Below are 21,435 nucleotides of genomic sequence, written 5' to 3'. Positions count from 1 at the left end.
AATCTCCGCCTGGCCATCACATTCAGATTTAAGTTTTCTATGATTTCCCTAAATCTCGTATAGCAAATAAAGGATTAGTTCTTTTGAATAGGACAAAGCCGATTCCCTTCCCCATTCTTTCTTAGTCTGACCTGTTCCGTCTCTAATTTGCTCATACTCAACGGAACGTTAAACTCTGATTCTCCTTTGACGGCAGGCGCACCGGGCTAGTGCCCGAGGCTGCAGTTAAGGATTCTAATTTTACACTTATTTTTACAATTCAATTTTGCTTTCACAAATGCAGTTCGTTGTCAGGTACCGGGTTGTTATAATTAACATGCAGCCACTCACAGAAGTATAATGTACGCCGGCCGAAGTGGCCGTGCGGTTAAAGGCGCTGCAGTCTGGAACCGCAAGACCGCTACGGTCGCAGGTTCGAATCCTGCCTCGGGCATGGATGTTTGTGATGTCCTTAGGTTAGTTAGGTTTAACTAGTTCTAAGTTCTAGGGGACTAATGACCTCAGCAGTTGAGTCCCATAGTGCTCAGAGCCATTTGAACCATATAATGTACGTTATCATTATAATAACGTAGCGAAGCTATGTAGATATTCTAATACGTTAATGCGGACACGATTAACGCTGAAAAAAATTAGAATTGTGATCACCAGGTGCAAATCTGTAGCAACGAATTCAAGAAAGACGTATAGAAATGTTTCCATGTGTAGTGGATTAGAAATTTACAAATAAAGATTAGGAACGTTCGAACAAGCGAGGGTTGGGTTGGTTGGGAGAAGAGACCAAACAGCGAGGTCATCGATCTCATCAGATTACGGAAGGATGGGGAAGGCTGTCGGCCGTGTCCTTTCAAAGGAACCATTCCGACATTTGCCTGGAGCGATTTAGGGAAATCACGGAAAACCTAAATCAGGTATGAGCAGACTCGGGATTGAACCGTCGTCCTCCCGAATGCGAGTCCAATGTGCTAACCTCTGCACCACCTCGCTTGGTTGAACAAGCGAGAACGGCACAATGTTGATTTCATTATCAACCATCGCTTACAGAGACGCCGACGAGATGCTGCACCCGCAAAACGACGTGATCAACGGTTGTTCGCAGCAGTTCCGGTGGAATCTGAACAACACTTTCCTTTGTACTAGCCTTCAGAGCAGGGAGAGAGCGAACACGTCCCTAGTAACTCGTTCTATCAGATACCCCCAGACCCAAAAGTCACAAGTATTTAGATCAGGTGATCTTGCAGGCTATGTGTCTGGGAAGCCTCTAGAGATAATACGATCGTAGCAGGTTGCTTTAAGCAAAACATTCACTGGGCGAGCAACATGAGATGTTGGCCCATATTGCATTAAAACAGTAGTTTGCACACAGTTGCGCTCTTCCAAAGCGGGAATCACATGCCATACGTGGAGATCTCGATAACATGCAGACGTCACAGTACACCTGACAGACCCTCTGGATCTATTCTCTTCAAAGAAGACCGGACAAAGAACAAAGGTACTTGTGAATCCATATCACACAGTCACATGCGATGTGTGCAGTGGACAACACGTGGTTTATCAGTACCCCAAATTCGCCAGTTCTGTGCAGTCACTGCGCCTTGTAGGGTAAAAAATGGCTCGTCACTCCACGGAATATCTCCCGGCCACATGTCATCAACTTTGATACCCGCCAGAAACTGAAGATCAAATTTAAAACGTTGTTGTGCATCGAGAGGTTTCAGCTATTGAATCGTCTGGATCGCGTCCTGTTACTAGCGTAAAATATACGGCAAAACTTGCTGTACTGTTGACCATGGGATGGACGATCCTCGTGACACTGCACGAGTACTGGCATTAGCCAAGACAAGTGCTGCATGGTCAGTTAAAGCAACGGCAACCCCGTCACTAACTTCCACCGGTACAGGACACCTTCCTCTTCCATGTGCCACATCAAGTCCACCTGTGTTTTCGAGTTTCATTATCGTCATCTTCAAACTATTTAATGACATCGAGCTTCTCCTCAGACTTTCCAGTCGGCGATACTGTCTCAGTGCAGCACTGCAATTGCTGTTGTTCACATAAAACACTTTTACTAGCAGCGCACGATCTCCTTTCTTCAGTTCACTCACGTTAGGTCTTGCCAAATGACAGCGTGAATATCACACTGTCGTTCATACAATGTACGGCATCATATTTGCACTTGGTTGCCAAATTTCTAGTGTAAATCGCATTAATTCATTAGCATACCTACCACGTTTTGTTGCCATACGATAATCACTGCCCACAGTGGACCTCCATAAGTAGCTGCACTTTAGTTATAACCACCCAGTCGTGCACGGGAAATATTGTCATTTCCTCAAATATAGTGCCAGTGTAGACACTGGAGTTCAAGCAAGCCAGATGCGAATCTTTGCACAATAGTGCCGAATTTCGCAGCACAAACAACTGATTATTGAGTAATGACTCTCTGGTAGCATTTAAGAACACTTTTATTTATACAACACACAAAAGCCAAGTCAACATTATGGACTGTCAGAATGTTGTTGTTGTTGTGGTCTTCAGTCCTGAGACTGGTTTGATGCAGCTATCCATGCTACTCTATCCTGTGCAAGCTTCTTCATCTCCCAGTACTTTCTGCAACCTACATCCTTCTGAATCTGCTTAGTGTATTCATCTCTTGGTCTCCCTCTATGATTTTTACCCTCCACGCTGCCCTCCAATGCTAAATTTGTGATCCCTTGATGCCTCAGAATATGTCCTACCGACCGGTCCCTTCTTCTTGTCAAGTTGTGCCACAAACTCCTCCCCAATTCTATTCAATAGCTCCTCATTAGTTATGTGATCTACCCATCTAATCTTCAGCATTCTTCTGTAGCACCACTTTTCGAAAGCTTCTATTCTCTTCTTGTCCAAACTATTTATCGTCCATGTTTCACTTCCATACATGGCTACACTCCATACAAATACTTTCAGAAATGACTTCCTGACACTTAAATCTATACAAGATGTTAACAAATTTCTCTTCTTCAGAAACGCTTTCCTTGCCATTGCCAGTCTACATTTTATATCCTCTCTACTTCGATCATCATCAGTTATTTTCTCCCCAAATAGCAAAACTCCTTTACTACTTTAAGTGTCTCATTTCCTAATCTAATTCCCTCAGCATCACCCGACTTAATTCGACTACATTCCATTATCCTCGTTTTGCTTTTGTTGATGTTCATCTTATATCCTCCTTTCAAGACACTATCCATTTCGTTCAACTGCTCTTCCAAGTCCTATGCTGTCTCTGACAGAATTACAATGTCATCGGCCAACCTCAAAGTTTTTATTTCTTCTCCATGGATTTTAATACCTACTCCGAATTTTTCTTTTGTTTCCATTACTGCTTGCTCAATATACAGGTTGAATAACATCGAGGAGAGGCTACAACCCTGTCTCACTCCCGTCCCAACCACTGCTTCCCTCTCATGCCCCTCGACTCTTATAACTGCCATCTGGTTTCTGTACAAATGGTAAATAGCCTTTCGCTCCCTGTATTTTACCCCTGCCACCTTCAGAATTTGAAAGAGAGTATTCCAGTCAACATTGTCAAAAGCTTTCTCTAAGTCTACAAATAATAGAAACGTAGGTTTGCCTTTCCTTAATCTTTCTTCTAAGATAAGTCGTAAGGTCAGTATTGCCTCACGTGTTCCAATATTTCTACGGAATCCAAAATTATCCTCCCCGAGGTCGGCTTCTACCAGTTTTTTCCATTTGTCTGTAAAGAATTCGCGTTAGTATTTTGCAGCTATGACTTATTAAACTGATAGTTCGGTTATTTTCACATCTGTCAACACCTGCTTTCTTTGGGATTAGAACTATTATATTCTTCTTGAAGTCTGAGGGTATTTTGCCTGTCTCATATATCTTGTTCACCATATGGCAGAGTTTTGTCAGAATAACACAAATGAAAGTTCCAATATTAGTAGGACACAATCAAAGTCTGTAATGAGTTTGGTTATAGAGGACACTACTAGACAAAAGTACACGGTCTAAGTTCCACAGAAGCGCTATCAGTCCGGTGGCACCAAGTCCTTGGAAGGCCAACATCAGAGGAGGCGAAGGCCCCGAGCAAGATGGCTGGCAGCTCGGAGTGGCTGCTGCGGAGCCTCATCCCTGGCGACGCTGGAGAGGCGCCGCGGTGAGTTGCAATGTAGGTGTGGTCACCAGTGCTGGGCTCGGCTACGAGTCCGACGGACGGACCCGGAACACGGGACGCGTGAAGCGACAGGCGTTTGCCCGAAGCGTGAGTGTATGCTGCTCGCTAGCGTCTTAATTAGGCCGCTGGCGGAAGTACGTCGCACATTGCTCGGCGAACACGTGACGCAACGTAGTCCCTTCTTTCGATGCTCGGCGCACAGCTGTCTCCTTGTGGTGGCGGGCTGAGGAGGGTGAAGGGGGGGGGGGGGGGCGCCTGCAACAGTGGGACAGGCTACCCGCCAGTCGCGAGCGTTGTGCTGGAAGCAGAAGTGGCTGGCGAACGGTCAGTTATAAGAACATCAGGAAAACACACTGAAGCGCCAAAGAAACTAGTAGAGCCATACGTATTCAAATACAGATATATGTAAACAGGCAGAATACTGCGTTGCGGTCGGTAACACCTGTAAAAGACAACATGTGTCTGACGCAGCTATTAGATCTCTTACTGCTGCTACAGTGACAGGTTATCAAGATTTAAGTGAATTTGAACGTCTGCGTATGAGCGGTGGGATACAGCAATTCCGAGGTAGCGATGAAGTGGGGATTTTCCGCTACGACCATTTCACGAGTGCATCGTGATTATCAGGAATCCGGTAAAATATCAAATCTCTGACACACTGCATCCACAGAAAGATACTGCAAGAACGGGACCAACAGCGACTGAAGAGACTCGTTCAACGGGACACAAGTGCCACCTTCCCGCAGATTGCTGCAGATTTCAGTGGTGGGGCATCAACAAGTGTCAGCATGCAAATCATTCAACAAAACATCATCAATATGGGCTTTCGGAGCGAAAGGAACACTCGTGTACCCTTGATGACTGCATGACACAAAGCTTGACGCCTCGGCTAGGCCCGTCAGCACCGAATTTTGGCTGTTGATCACTGGAAACGTTGCCTTGACGGATGAGTCTCGTTTCATATTGTATCGAGCTTATGGATGTGTACAGGTGGGGAGACAACCTCATGTATCCATGGAACCTGCAAGTCAGCACGGGACTGTTCAAGTTGGTGGAGGCTCTATAATGGTTTAGCGCGTGTGCAGTTGAAATGAAATGGGACCCCTGATGCATCTAGATACGACTCCGACAAGTGACACGTACGTAACCATCCTATCTGATCACCTGCATCCATTTGTGTCCATTGTCCATTCCGACGGACTTGGGAAATTCCAGCAGGACAATGCGACACCCCACATGTCCGGAATTGTTAAAGAGCGGCTCTTCTGAGTTTAAACCCTCTCCGCTGATCACAAAACTCCCCAGACATGACCTTATTGAGCATATCTGGAATGCCTTGGAACGTACTGTTGAGAAGAGATCTCCACCCCCTCGTACTCGTACGGGTTTATGGACAGCCCTGCAGGGTTCACGGTGTCAGTTCCCCCCAGCACTACTTCAGACATTACTCGAGTCCATGCCGCGTCGTGTTGCGGATCTTCTGTGTGCTCGCGGGGCTCCTACCCGATATTAGGCAGGTGTACCAGTTTCTTTGGCTCTTCATTGTATCAACTCTTTCACAGCTGCCCAGATCTACTGTTGGTGATGTGACTGTGAAGTGGAAACACGAAAGAATAACCACCGTTAAACCAAGACCACACCTGCCTCGTGTACTAACGAACACGGACCATAGGGAAATATCACATGAGATCAGAGTAAGGAATCATTCGAGACTTTCGAAGTGTTACCAGCGGTTCAGCTAGCACAATAACTTTGTGTAGGGAGTTAAAAATAATGGGATAGAATGGTCGAGCTGGGCAACACATTTTTGTAGTCAAAGCTAAGCGCTGTTTGAGATGGGATAAAGAGCGACGCCACCTGACGGAGGATGACTAGGAACGAATCCATTGGAACGATGAATCACGCTATAACTGGTACCAATTCTGTAGAAGAGTTGGGGTTGGCGAATTCCTAAAGAACGTTACTAGCATTCATGTATAGTGCCAGCAGTGCATTACGGAGGAGGTGGTATTATGGTGTGGGGGTGTTTTTCGTTGATAGGTTATGGTCCCCTTATTACACTTAAATGCTAAATGCGGAAGGATATCAATTTTATAGCATTTTCTACTGTGTAAAAGAGACTAACAGTTCGGAGACGGTGATTCCTCGTATCAGCTTGACACTGCACCCTGCCACAAAACAGCATATGTGAGGCAATTGTTTGTGAAATGCGCTGGTATGCCCAACCTGAACCCAGTGGCCGGCCGCGGTTGCTGAGTGGTTCTAGGCGCTTCAGTCCGGAACCGCGCGACTGCTACGGTCGCAGGTTCGAATCCGGTACGGGCATGGATGTGTGTGATGTCCTTAGGTTACTTAGGGTCAAGTAGTTCTAAATTCTAGGGGACTGATGACCTCAGATGTTAAGTCCCATAGTGCTCAGAGCCATTTGAACCATTCTTGGACCCAGTGGAAGACCTATGCGGTCAGTCATAAGGTCAGCTTCACTCCAGCCCCCAGCGTCCAGTATCTCTATATTCTCTGGTTTCGGCTCCTGAGGAAGATTGGGCTGTCATTCCTCCACAGACATTCACACATCTCATTGAATGTGTCTCCAGCAGAGTTCAAGCGGTCATAAATGCGAAGGGTTCACACAACCCATATTAATGTCCAGATACTTCTGAACAGATAGTCAGTATATCTACGGGCTCCATAAACAGGAACACCATCTCACTCTCTAGTCGTTTAGCCGATTTCAACTCTTCGTGACGCCGTGAACTAAAACACGCCAATTTCATCTGTCGTGCACTATCTCCAGAAAACGTCTCAGGTTGGGATCTATACAATATACACTAAATTCCTCAATTTTCTAATCATATGTAGTACAGTCAGAAGTCGGACGGACACAATGCTCTGGAGAGCTGCTACTGTGTAAGGACAGCATCGCAAACTTCATCTAAAAGTGTCACTAAGTAAAATATGAGTGCAATCTTCTGTTCTACATGTAGCGTACAATGTGTTGTTGTTGTTGACAGCTGCCGGAGTCCGCGGGTGGCGTGCGCAGCATCTACCCCCAACGACCAGGACGCAACGACGGCAACATCTACGTGGGCACCACACGCAACAACATCATGGAGGGATCGCTGCAGAGGCGATTTAACCAGGTAAACCTCAGTGTAAGCGCTCCCGTACACCGCAGCAGGCAAGAGATCACACTGAGGCCAGAGTGTTTGTTGTTGTTGTGGACTTCAGTCCGAAGACTCGTTTGATGCAACTCTCCAACCTGCTCTACCCTGTGGTAGGTTCTTCATCTCCGAATAACTACTGCAGCCTACATCCTTTTGAATCTGTTTACTGTATTCATCTCATGATCTCCCTTTACTACTTTTAACCACCCCCCTCCCCCACACTTTCCTACAGTACTAAACTGATGATCGCTTGATGTCTCAGTATGTGTCCTATCAACCGTTCCTTTCCTTTAGTCAGGTTATGTCATAAATTTCTTTTTCCCCAGTTATCTTCAGTACCTCCTCATTGGTTACATGATCTGTCAATCTAATCTTCAGCATTCTTCTCTACCATCACATTTCAGAAGTTTCTATTCTCTTCTTACCTCAACTGTTTATCGCCAAAGCCTCACTTCCATACATCCATACAGGGCAACACTCCGGACAAATATCTTACGGGGGGTAGGACGTGAAACGGGCCGACTTGGAGCAGGAGAGGCACCACAGGACATTTTAATTTACACTGTCTATACTTTTACAAATAAATTCATAAAACGTTGTTAGCACGATCAGGAAGGATTCAGGATTCACGCTCATAGCAAAGAAAGTTCAAAAACGTAACAAAACAAATTTTATTTACATGTGAAATTTCATAATTTTTTCAATTGGTATTGGCTGCATTTGTTGCTGTAGGTACACTTTTCTTCATAAGTAAGAGAGATTCTTCGATGAATTTTGCACAGCATACAAACCAAACTTACAGGTGTATGAAACTCTAGAATTTCCCAAATCTGTTAAAACTGTAGTAAAAATTGAGATAATTAACTATAAAATTCGAGTTTTCTCTAAACACGAAGTTTAAAACGTAACAGCCCATTCATTTTTCCACAGATCAAATAAATTCTAGAGTTTCATACACCTGTAAGTATGGTTTGTAAGCTGTGTAAAATTCATCGAAGAATCTCTCTTACTTATGAAGAAAAGTGTACCTATAGCAACAAATGCAGCCAACAGTAAGTGAAAAAAATCATGAAATTTCCCATTTAGAAAATATTATTTTTTCGTGTTTTTGAACTTCCACTGCTATGAGTGCGAATCCTGAATCCTTCCTGGCCATGCTGACAAAGTTTTATGAATTTATTTGTAGAAAGTATAGACAGTGCAAATTAAAATGTCCTGTGGGGCCTCTCCTTCTCGAAGTCGGCCCGTTCGACGTCCTACCCCCCTTAACAAAAGAATTTCTAATACTTAAATCTACGTTCGATGTTAAAAAATTTATTTTTTCTACAAACGCTTTTCTTCCCATTACCAGTCTACATTTTGCATCCTTTCTACTTCGGCCATCATAAGTTACTTTGCTTACCAAATATCAAAATTCATCTGCTACTTTTAATATCTCGTTTTCCTTATCTGATTCCCTCAGCATCGCATCATTTAATTCGACTAGATTCCGTTAGCCTCAGTTTGCTTTTGTTGATGTTCATCCTACATCCACCTTTCAAGGCACTCCATTCAGTTCAACTGCTCTTCCAAGCCCTTTGCTGTCTCTGACAAATTTCAATGTCATCTACAAACCTCAAAGCTTTTATTTCTTCTCCCTGAATTTTAATTCCTTCTCTAAATTTTTCTTTGATTTCATTTACTACTTGCTCAGTGTACAAATTGAGTAACATAGGAATGTGCTACAATCTTATCTCATTACCTTCTCAGCCACTGCTTCCCTTCTATACCCCTCGATTCTTATAATTGCCATCTGGTTTCTGTGTAAGTTATATATAACCTTTCACTCCTTGTATTTTACCCCGCCTACATCCAGAATTCCAATGACTGTATTCCAGTCGACATATTCAAAAGCTTTCTCCATATCTTCAAAACTTATTAACGTAGATATTCTCTTACTTAACCTACCTTCTATCAGTATTGCTTCACATGTTCCTACATTGCTCCAGAATCCAAACTGATCTTCCTCGAGGTCGGCTTCTGCCAGTTCTCCCATTCTTCTGTAAACAGTTTGTGACAGTATTTTGCAACCACGACTTATTAACCTGGTAGTAACATTCACACCTGTTAGCACCTGCTTCTTTGGAACTGGAATTATGACATTCTTCTTGAAGTCTGAAGGTATTTCGCCTGTATCACATCTCTTGCATACCAGGTGGTATAGTTTCGTCATGGCTGACTCCCCAAAGGATTTCAGTGGTTCTGACGGACTGTCGTCTACTCCAGGGGCCTTGTTTCGACGTAGGTCTTTCAGTGCTCTGTCAAATTCTCCTCGCAGTTTTATACCTCCTACCTCATCTTCATCTACGACCTCTTCTCTTGTTACAATATCGGCTTTAAGTATATTTCCCTTGTATAGCCCTTCTATATGTCCCTTCCACTTTTCAGCATTCCCTTCTTTGCTTAGTAATTCAGCGGTAAATTACTGCTTGAAAGAAAGCAATTAGTTATTGCCAAGTGCGAACAGATTTCAGGACCTTATAAAAGGAAGCAGCTACCAAATCAACGGATCAATACTCAACGTTTGATTAGTAGGGACAGCCTCATAATAAGATAATAACTGGAGCGAGATTTTTCAGCACATTACACGATATTTTTTTGAAACTTTTGGATTGTATAGTAAGGTACAAATTTCGTTTTACTTCGTATTCACAATGTTTAAGAGTTAGCTATATTGGCCAAACTTGAGTTCAATCGATTCGGTAGTTTTCTTGTAGTTAATTCAAAATCACGACAAAAAGTATTCTCAGTATATTGAGGCCCTCTTCTTTCTTCACGATCTTATCCCGTATCTTGACGGGCTCGGCCTGTTAATCTGTTATCGGCAATGTCATTGGTGCAGAGTAGCCTAATGCTCTTCCTGTCACCGCTCTCAGTACATTTAGATAAAACGTTGCAAACGTGTTCGGTAATGCAATTCTGAACGCTATAGAAGAGCCTAATATTAAAGCTACTTTTATACCCGAATATGAATTGATGACTCAAAACTTTACCGCGAGATTCATTGTTGCCTGGTGTTGTTGCGAGCACGCGACGCGGTAAGGAAAGTTTATAAGCGAAATAGGGGAATCACTCTAGGGATGAGAAAGGCCGCAAATGAGGAAATCCACTGATGTAAGCTATTCTGACAAAAGGCAGTTTTTTGTGGCCCGGCGTCTGGAAACGAGCATCTCGGAAACGGCGGAGAAAGTCGACTGTTCGTGTGCTGCTGTCGTGAGCAAGCGATCGAAGGACAGTGAAACCACGACTTGGTGATAAGGTGTTGGACGTCCATGCATCATCACAGAACGTTGAGGTCAGAGGCTTTCCCGATCTGTAATGTGGTGAACGTGGCGTTCTGACGACAGAGTACCAGGCACTAGGACTATTGATATTTTTAAAAACATCGGGAATCCGATATATCAATATTTTAAAAAATGTCGTTGTCGGCTCTCGTAATACCGATGAAAGTATCGATATATCGACGAAAAAATATCGACGTACATACATACAAAAATATCGGCTGCACATTGTAAATATACTGCCGGTTTTAGACCTCTATGTTTAAATACTGATGTATTATTAGACATTCTGTACATGAACAAGCTAGCAGGTTAGCTGTCCCCCTTAGAGCAAGAATTGAAAAGAAAACGATGCACGGTCATGCTTGGCGTTAACCATTTTGCTTAAAATGGTAACTGTATGTAAGTGTCACAATAAAAGATGTCGAATGTGTCCGTCGTCCGGTTTTTGTCCGAAATACTTCATGTCGACTTCCCTGTTATTTCATTTCTGCCGACACCAGCGACCTAGCAGCTCCAGTGTCAAAACTGCTTAGTGAAGCTAAACGTTGCAGTTTCTGTTGGTACCACCGAGAACCGATTGCGTTAGCATTTCCCCTCACACGTCTCCGCGCACAGCAAAGACCAATCTCGTCATTTAGATTTTTGTTCGCCGTTTTCAACAGCTGTTTTTGAAGACTGCCAGTGTGTAGAAACAGCAACTGAAGTGGTATCTCTCCACATCGGAAATTGCTATTCCATTCACACCGCCAAATCCCCCCCCCCTCCCCTTCCCCAGTGCAATCGGACTTCTTTTGTGCCACCTATACTTGCTTCACACAGTCAAAGAGAAAGATTGGACATAATGAAAGCTCAAAAAGTGGTAAGACTCCTTCACACAGTGAAAGTAAAATTACGTTCTATTACAAACATCAGATATTTACTGAAAATTGTTAAAAGCAATACAATATAAGATAAAAATATCGGCACTGGATATTGATTTTTTCATATAGATATATTGATATGTCGGCGGCGAAGGGTATCAACAGCCTCTAACAATACCACCACTTGCAAAGTAGGTTAGAAATCAGATTAATAATATTGCTCACGCAGTATATGTTCGCTTTATTGGGCAACAACAAAGTTATTAACTGTGGATGGTATCGTCAGAATGGAATTAATGAAGTCACTGTAAGAAAGACAATAATTTTGGCACTTATCTTGAATGGATTCCCACGTAGATTTCGTCGAAGTTGTTATGGCTCATCTTGTTGATTCTAGGGTGATTCCACTTTGACTGCTAGAAGGTCCACGTATTTTAGCAATATTTGAAGACCTAACAAATTCGTTTTTCAGGAAATTCTTAATGATCAAACAATCCCAGATCATAACAATGGTATGGTAGAAGTTATTTTTGACTTGGTGTTCACGATCCACATTTTTATTAAACTTCTTGTAAATTCACATGTGTTGTTGTGGTCTTCAGTCCTGAGACTGGTTTGATGCAGCTCTCCATGCTACTCTATCCTGTGCAAGCTTTTTCATCTCCCAGTACCTACTGCAACCTACATCCTTCTGAATCTGCTTAGTGTATTCATCTCTTGGTCTCCCTCTACGATTTTTACCCTCCACTCTGCCCTCCAATACTAAATTGGTGATCCCTTGATGCCTCAGAACATGTCCTACCAACCGATCCCTTCTTCTGGTCAAGTTGTGCCATAAACTTCTCTTCTCCCCAATCCTATTCAATACTTCCTCATTAGTTATGTGATCTACCCATCTAATCTTCAGCATTCTTCTGTAGCACCACATTTCGAAAGCTTCTATTCTCTTCTTGTCCAAACTATTTATCGTCCATGTTTCACTTCCATACATGGCTACACTCCATACGAATACTTTCAGAAATGACTTCCTGACACTTAAATCAATACTGGATGTTAACAAATTTCTCTTCTTCAGAAACGCTTTCCTTGCCATTGCCAGCCTACATTTTATATCCTCTCTACTTCGACCATCATCAGTTATTTTGCTCCCCAAATAGCAAAACTCCTTTACTACTTTAAGTGCCTCATTTCCTAATCTAATTCCCTCAGCATCACCCGACTTAATTAGACTACATTCCATTATCCTTGTTTTGCTTTTGTTGATGTTCTCCTTTCAAGACACTGTCCATTCCATTCAACTGCTCTTCCAAGTCCTTTGCTGTCTCTGACAGAATTACAATGTCATCGGCGAACCTCAAAGTTTTTATTTCTTCTCCATGAATTTTAATACCTACTCCGAATTTTTCTTTTGTTTCCTTTACTGCTTGCTCAATATACAGATTGAACAACATCGGGGAGAGGCTACAACCCTGTCTTACTCCCTTCCCAACCACTGCTTCCCTTTCATGTCCCTCGACTCTTATAACTGCCATCTGGTTTCTGTACAAATTGTAAATAGCCTTTCGCTCCCTGTATTTTACCCCTGCCACCTTCAGAATTTGAAAGAGAGTATTCCAGTCAACATTGTCAAAAGCTTTCTCTAAGTCTACAAATGCTAGAAACGTAGGTTTGCCTTTCCTTAATCTTTCTTCTAAGATAAGTCGTAAGGTCAGTATTGCCTCACGTGTTCCAGTGTTTCTACGGAATCCAAACTGATCTTCCCCGAGGTTGGCTTCTACTAGTTTTTCCATTCGTCTGTAAAGAATTCGTGTTAGTATTTTGCAGCTGTGACTTATTAAGCTGATAGTTCGGTAATTTTCACATCTGTCAACACCTGCTTTCTTTGGGATTGGAATTATTATATTCTTCTTGAAGTCTGAGGGTATTTCGCCTGTTTCATACATCTTGCTCACCAGATGGTAGAGTTTTGTCAGGACTGGCTCTCCCACGGCCGTCAGTAGTTCCAATGGAATATTGTCTACTCCGGGGGCCTTGTTTCGACTCAGGTCTTTCATATATTCACATATACTTCCTCTTAATTGTCACATCATCAAGAAAACTGTTTTGTATCAATCTTAATATATTTAATTTCCACTTTAACCAAACACACAAGACTTGACTGTTCTTTTACAAATCTAAATAACAACTTAATTCTGCAAAGTGAAACAAAGACTGCTCTGTGCGCATTCGCGTTAAAACGGTTACAAGTAAGTCAAAGATTATGACAGTCTCACAAAAATGAATACACACAAGAACCATATCACTATAATATATCGATACATCGGAGTACCTATACATTAATAAAACCAAATGTGAATGTTGTCACAAAAATATGTCTGTTACTTCGCAGAAAAGTAGTACGATATTACAGGTATCGAGAACTGGGGTTGGAGTGCCGTAATGGTCACGTAAATAAAGAACCATTACAAGCCCTACAGGGACACATGTTTCGGAGTACGCAGGTCAGTTGCTGAACATGGGGATCCGCTGTAAACGAAACCTTCCCAATTGAGCACCCGACCGGTGTGGTCGAGCGGTTCTAGGCGCTTCAGTCTGGAACCGCGCGACCGCTACGGTCGCAGGTTCGAATCCTGCCTCGGGCATGGATGTGTGTGATGTCCTTAGATTAGTTAGGTTTAAGTAGTTCTAAGTTCTAGGGGACTTATGATCTCAGCAGTTAAGTCCCATAATGCTCAGAGCCATTCGAACCATTGGAACCCAATTGAGCAAACGACATTATCAGTTACGGCAGCAGTTGGCACAGGATCATCGAGATTAGACTATATAGGCCAGTCGGAAGAATCACTTTTCTTGCTACACTAGATCAACGGTCGTGTCCTGATACCCGTCATCCAGGGAACGGCTGCTCGAAACATGCACTGCGCTACGCACACAGGATGGAGGGTACAGTATTATGCTATGGGGACATTAACCTGGGCTTCCATGGGACCTGTCGCAGTAATCGAAGCACCAAGGCAGCTTTGGACTACGTAAACTACACTGACGAAAAAGAATCGCAACCTCAAGAAATTATTAATGCACAATAATGAAATCTGGGGAATACATTTGTCTAAGTAACGTATTTAAATGATTAACATTACAAAATGCGAACATACAAACGTGCATACACTGTGTTGTACAGGTACTGGATAGAGTTTCATACCTGTTGCACTTGATCGGTCAAGACAGGAACGGTTAATGCCGTTTGTGGATGACTCTGGAGTTAAGATCCGATGATGTCCCTGAACCGCGAATTTACTTTCAAAATCTTTTCTTAAAGAATTTACTTTATTTACTAGCGATTCATCAAGAACATTAACACATTTAATCACACTATCTGAACGTGGAAGTAGTTGCCATTGGGTAACTGATGAAAACAAATTTCTTTCAGCAAATGAAAATTTTATTCCTTAAAAGCCTTTCTTTTTTTTAAAAAAAAAAAGAAAAGAAAAGAAAACATTTAAAAATTATAATCAGAAAACTCCTTCTAGACATCAAGTTACAATTTATTCAGAGGCAGAAATAACAATTTTGTCTTTGACAGTATGAGCTTTCGGGCTGAGAACCTTGCCCCTCCCTTTTAACACGGCCGTAGTCACGACAGCTCACAAAAACCTCTGAAAGACTACACTGGTGCAAATCTGCGACACACCAAATTACTTTAAACTAAAAATTTTAACAACTCACACAAACACATAAACTATGCACCCCATTGGAGGGATGGAAATGGTACAAAACACTCACATTAAAAAAAAAAAAATTACTTGCCACCGAAAGTGCAACTTGTTTTCAAAGAAAACTCTTACAGTGGAAGGGTGGCAAGTCTTACATAAAATGTACAAACATGCTCTACATTACATATATACCGCTTCTTAACATTATAGGCAAGATAAAAAACATATTTCAGGAATTCAGCCTTTACACCTTAAGCAATAAATTCGTTAACACAGAATCCGACAAACATGACAGAGGTAGCTATTAACGTACGGCAGACCGACAGACAGACACTAACTACCTAACAAATGCGTAACAAGAGACAGACCAGCAAGCTGGGAATGAGAGACTGGCCAAGATAACATGTAGAGTTTAACAAATAAATGAAACAACATATCACGAATCACTTAACTTCTACTAAACTGCGATGTCTGGCGAAGATCGGGCGCAGCACCCCCAAAACGCTCTCCCTAACTGTCCGCTGCCAGCCGCTTCAACGGACGCAGGGAGGCGCGCCGATCTCCCGTCTAACGGCGACGCAGCTCGCGCCAGCCAGACCGATGTCGTGGGTTGACTCCTGTTGCTCTCGTGTCGGCCTCGAAGCCACTACCCCTCGCTATACGGCGCGGCCCACTGGACTGACGTGGCGACCTCACATACGCCGACGCTCAGGAGGGACAAGTCATCTTGTGCCCCAGTGCGCGACCGACCAACCGATCGATCCAACTGCCAATGACCATTGCCCGAACAAACTCGAACAGACTGGCGGCCTAACACATACTAGCACTCCGGACGACAGACAGACACTGAGTGCCACACACTGACCCGGCTGACCAACTGACCAGACTCGCCCCGACTGACTCACTGCCAAGCTCATAACGCCCCTTAAATGCACGTGCACAGGCAACCTTTCCCACCAGAGGGAGACACCAAAGCTGCGGTTGCCACAGCGGCGCCACCGCCAGAAACGGAGGGCGACTGCTTCACACAACGCGCTGCGGCGCGCTCTTCAAAACAGCAATTTTTACTACGGCACAGTCCCATACTTACTCGATTGAAGACAGATTTCTTGACCGAGCAGGCCAAAAGCAACATGTCGACACTCTGTAGAGCATGTTGTGTTGCAACAGCGGTACGTGGGCGAGCAGTTTCTTATTAGGAAACACCCCCTGGGATGCTGTTCATGAATGGCAGCACAACAGGTCGAATAACCAGACTGACGTACAAATTTGCAACCAGGGCTCATGGGATAACCACGAGATTGCTCCTGCTGTCATCCGAAATCACACCGCAGACCGTAACTACATGTTCTAACAATACCACCACTTGCAAAGTGGGCTAGAAATCAGATTAATAATGATGCTCACGCAGCATATGTTCGCTTTATCGGGCAACAACGAAGTTATTGACTGTGGACGGTATCGTCAGAATGGAAATAATGAAGTCACTGTAAAAAAAGTCATTAATTTTGGCACTTATCTTGAATGGATTCCCACATAGATTTCGTCGAAGTTGTTATGGCTCATCTTGTTGATTTTAGGGTGATTTCACTTTGACTGTTGGAAGGTCCAGATCTGTATTTTAGCAGTATTTGAAGACCTAACAAATGCGTTTTTTAGGAAATTCTTCGGTGTGGCCGTGCGGTTCTAGGCGCTTCAGTCTGGAACCGCGTGACCGCAACGGTCGCAGGTTCGGATCCTGCCTCAGGCAAGGATGTGTGTGGTGTCCTTAGGTTAGTTAGGTTTAAGTAGTTGTAAGTTCTAGGGGGCTGATGACCACAGATGTTAAGTCCCATAGAGCTCAGAGCCATTTGAACCATTTTTTATGAAATTCTTAATGATCAAACAATCCCAGATCAGAACAATGGTATGGTAGAAATAATTTTTGACTTGGTGTTCACGATCCACATTTTTATTAAACTTCTTGTAAATTCACATATACTTCCTCTTAATTGACACATCATCAAGAAAATAGTTTTGTATCAATCTTCATATATTTAATTTCCACTTTAACTAAACACAAGACTTGACTGTGCTTTTACAAAGCGAAATAACAACTTAACTTCTGCAAAGTGAAACAAAGACTGCTATGTGCGCATTCGCGCCACAACCGTTACAAGTAAGTGAAAGATTATGACAGTGTCACAGAAATGAATACACACAAGAACCATATCACTGTAATATATCGATACATCGGAGTACCTATACATTAATAAAACCAAATGTGAATATTGTCACAAAAATATGTCTGTTACTTCATAAAAAAGTAGTACGATATTACTGGTATCGAGAACTGGGGTTGGAGTGCCATAATGGTCACGTAAATAAAGAACCATTACAAGGTGTAGAAACACGCCTACCAACTTTTGTTTATGTCGCACAGATTGTTGTACGTTTGGAGCACTGTATTATATAGAAATTAATCGTGGACTGTGGAAAAGCGAGAAAGGAAAGGATCGAAGCGTTTGAGATGTGATGCTCCAAAAGATTGTTGAAAATTAGGTGGACTTTTACGTAAGGAATGAGGATGCTCTCCGCAGACTCGGTGAAGAAAGAAACATATGGAAAACTTTATCAAAAAGAAGGAAGAAGATGATATGTGTTAAGACATCAGCGAATAACCTCATTGTTTCTAGAGGCAGCTATAGACGGTTAAAACGGTAGGGGAAGGCAGAGGTTGGAATACATCCAACAAATAACTGAAGATGAAGCATGCAGGTGCCCTATGAAATGAAGATGTTGGCACAGGAGAAGAATCCGTGGCGGACCGCATCAAACCGATCAGAAGGCTGATGACACAAAAAATATTGCTAACATTGTGTTCAAAGTATGCTGCAGTCACTGGCATTGTCATAAATATCTTCAAAGCAGTATCCATGTTTGGGTAAACATCCTAAACCTTGAAAAAAAAAACCTTCAGTAGTAACCAAATGGGAAATCGTGTTAATGTTCGTCACCAGTTGTTTCATCTGAAACTTGAAAGCAACTACTTCTTTATCTAGCTCCGTTGTATGACTGTCTCTGCTCTATACGGCACCAAAGTCAGCTACATATTTTTCGAGATGTACTGAGCTTTCATTTAAGGTGTTTCGTAGCAGGGAATTAAAGTCACATGAAATGCTGTGGTATTTATGAGATCCGTTTTTCATTTCAATTATTATTATACGAAATTATTCGAAGCACTCTAGTTCAAATCGGAAGCCTTCGATTAAATACCATATTTGCTTCATACCCGTTCAACAACATTTGGGAGATCCTACAATGGTTACTGAGTGTGAGTAGGCGGCAGCTGTGTGAATGAGTTGCATTGTTGCCTCATTAACCACATTAGCGACAGACATATGTTCGGTAGTTTTCGTTTTTTTACAGTGCTACTTAGACGAAATGACGCTGTAGAAATAACACTGTGACAATACCGTGCGTTTATAATTGCAGACCAAGGGAAAGACTTCTTCTCGTAAACAGAAGATAGGAAAACAAGGGGGATAAGTGATCTCAAGTTCTTCTCCCTCTTTCTTGTTTTTTTCGGGCTGTTTTGGGGCCCTTCTGTGTCTGTGCCTTTGCCGGGGGTCTATTGCCATCCCCTCATTACAGCAGTGGCTACATGTGGAACATGGATACATCACCTCCTGCAGGGTGCATGCTTAGACCATATGTACATATAGACCACACACTCCCCTATCTCTGCTGTGTTTGAAATCAACATCCAAGCCACGCTACGAAGGACGAAAACCGAGTCATTCCGCACTATGCAAAGTGGAGCCTATTCTTACAGTTTTTCTCAATTATAGCTGAAATCAATAATTGTTTTTGATAGTTGGTTGACGTGTTGTAGTAGTATTATACCTAATGTCTCCGAAATTACCAATAATAATGCAGTGGTTACAAGTTTTTACATTTGGCAGGATGAAATGGTAACAAGCGGTTTGAAACATTATATTTGACAGTCTTTTTAATTTTTTTTTTGTTTTTGTTTTTTTATTTTTACAAGTGACATAAATACCGGGAGATTCAAAAAGAAAGAACAGATTTCAGTTGTTTATTACAAGCAGGTTAGATTAGATTAGATTAGTACTTGTTCCTTAAATCATGAATACGACACTTCGTAATGATGTGGAACATGTCAGGTTAATAAAAGGTGTCTGTACAAGATGTTACATTACACAAAATATTACATGACACTTAATATTTTTTTGTGGGGTTTGGGGAAATTACCCACTTACTATATTCAAAAATTCATCTAATGAGTAGAAGGAGTTGCCATTAAGAAATTCTTTTAATTTCCTTTTAAATGCTATATGGCTATCTGTCAGACTTTTGATGCTATTAGGTAAATGACCAAAGACTCTTGTGGCAGCATAATTTATCCCCTTCTGAGCCAAAGTTAGATTTAACCTTGAGTAGTGAAGATAATCCTTTCTCCTAGTGTTATAGCCATGTACACTGCTATTACTTTTGAATTCGTTGGGATTGTTAACAATAAATTTCATAAGTGAATATATATATATATATATATATATATATATATATATATATATATGTGTATATATGTATATATATATATATTGTGAGGCTACAGTGAAGATCTCTAGCTCCTTAAAGCAAGCTATAAAAGATAGAAACATATTGCGCGTGTCACTAGATAGAGGAAAGTGCAAAGTTTTGACACAGCTGTGCTCTTGTTTCTTGGTATTAATATGATGACTACACCACAAGAGAAATCATTTATGTGATGAAATATGCGCGAAGTCAATCCATTGTTCAAGTGCAACGTAGATTCCGCTGCCGAGTCAGCAAGAAACCGCCTCTGCACAAGTAGATTTATGACTCGCATTCAAGTTAGTTGCTTATACAATGGGAAGAGCACTGGCCAGCCACGCACGTCTGATGAAAACGTTGAGCGCATCGGAGATGCGTTAATACTGAGCCCCTGGAAGGCGGGCCACGAGCTTGTACTTCCGCAAACAACGCTTAGGTGTGTTCTGAAATGATACCAGTATATGAAGCCTTACAGATTGCAGTTACTGCAGCAGTAACAGCAACCCCAGCAACTATAACAGTAGCTACGAATTTTGCATTTGAGTTGTCCAGGATGCGGCAGAGGATACTTTTTCCGAAGGACTCGCCTTTTAGGACGAATCAATATTTCATTTATCGCGTAAAATATACCGCCATAATGGAAGAATTTGGGTGTCACAGAATCCTGGCGTCGTTGTCGAACGTGAAAGAGACTCAACGAAACTGAATTTGTTTTGTGACATTTGTGCTGACAAAGTTTATGGAGCGTTCTTTTTTACGGAGAAAACTCTGAGAGGAATGTCATACCTGGACACGTTGCAGAACTGTTTGTTTCCTAAACTTCACGAAGATTCCAATTATTTCATTTTTGTGGAGGATCTCGCATCGACTCACTTTCACAGTGAGGGGCAGCGTTATCTTAACAACACCATCCCACAACAATGGATTGAGAGAAGTAGACGAGAAGATCTTGTTCACTGCTTTGGTGTCCCATGTCACCAGAACTCTCACCTTTCGAGTGTTTTGTGTGGGGGTACACGAAAGACAAAGTCTTTAGCCTACATGTGTGGCAGTTACTCTTCAAAAGCTGAGAAATCGAACTGTTGCAGATGTAGATTAAATAAACAGGGACCAGTTGCTTCGTCTGTGGGATGAAATGGACTACCGTTTCGATATTTCACGAGCAACGCATGCTGAATGTGTTGAGTGTATGGTGCAGTGTCTGTGCGAATATAAAACTTGGAATCTTCCTCTATCCAGTGACATGCGCAATGTGTTTCTACCTTTCATAATAATAAATAAATTAATTAACTAATGACATCTGTTTTTCTTTTTGAATTACCCTGCACAGTTCTTATAAATTATTGTACTTGTTTCAATGCAGATCGTTTAGTTCAATGCTCCCACAGGAGTAGAAGACAAAATATCATTTTGGCAGGAAGCATTTAGTTTTCTGACGATTTTTTAACAATACATGTGAAGTGTTTCATTACACTTTTATAACAAATGTAACCTGTTTCCGCCCATAACGTCTGACTACTACACTATTGGCTATTAAAATTGCTACACCAAGAAGAACTGCAGATGATAACGGATATTCATTGGACAAAAATATTATACTAGAATTCACATGTGATTACATTT

The 21,435-nt window shown here is 42.1% G+C and overlaps 1 protein-coding gene across 1 annotated transcript in view; it reads left to right on the top strand.

Moving 5' to 3' along the window:
* Nucleotides 1-21,435, top strand: part of LOC124606784 (echinoderm microtubule-associated protein-like CG42247) — a 340,411-nt gene that overhangs the window by 252,307 nt on the left and 66,669 nt on the right. The window contains exon 12 of the mRNA XM_047138847.1: nt 7,186-7,314. Coding sequence (XP_046994803.1) covers nt 7,186-7,314 — 129 coding nt within the window. The remainder of the gene's footprint in view (nt 1-7,185; nt 7,315-21,435) is intronic.

This window comes from Schistocerca americana, chromosome 3 (assembly GCF_021461395.2).
Source record: "Schistocerca americana isolate TAMUIC-IGC-003095 chromosome 3, iqSchAmer2.1, whole genome shotgun sequence".
Lineage (NCBI taxonomy): Eukaryota > Metazoa > Arthropoda > Insecta > Orthoptera > Acrididae > Schistocerca > Schistocerca americana.
Note: the sequence above shows the minus strand (reverse complement) of the source record. Positions and strands in the feature narration are given on the sequence as shown.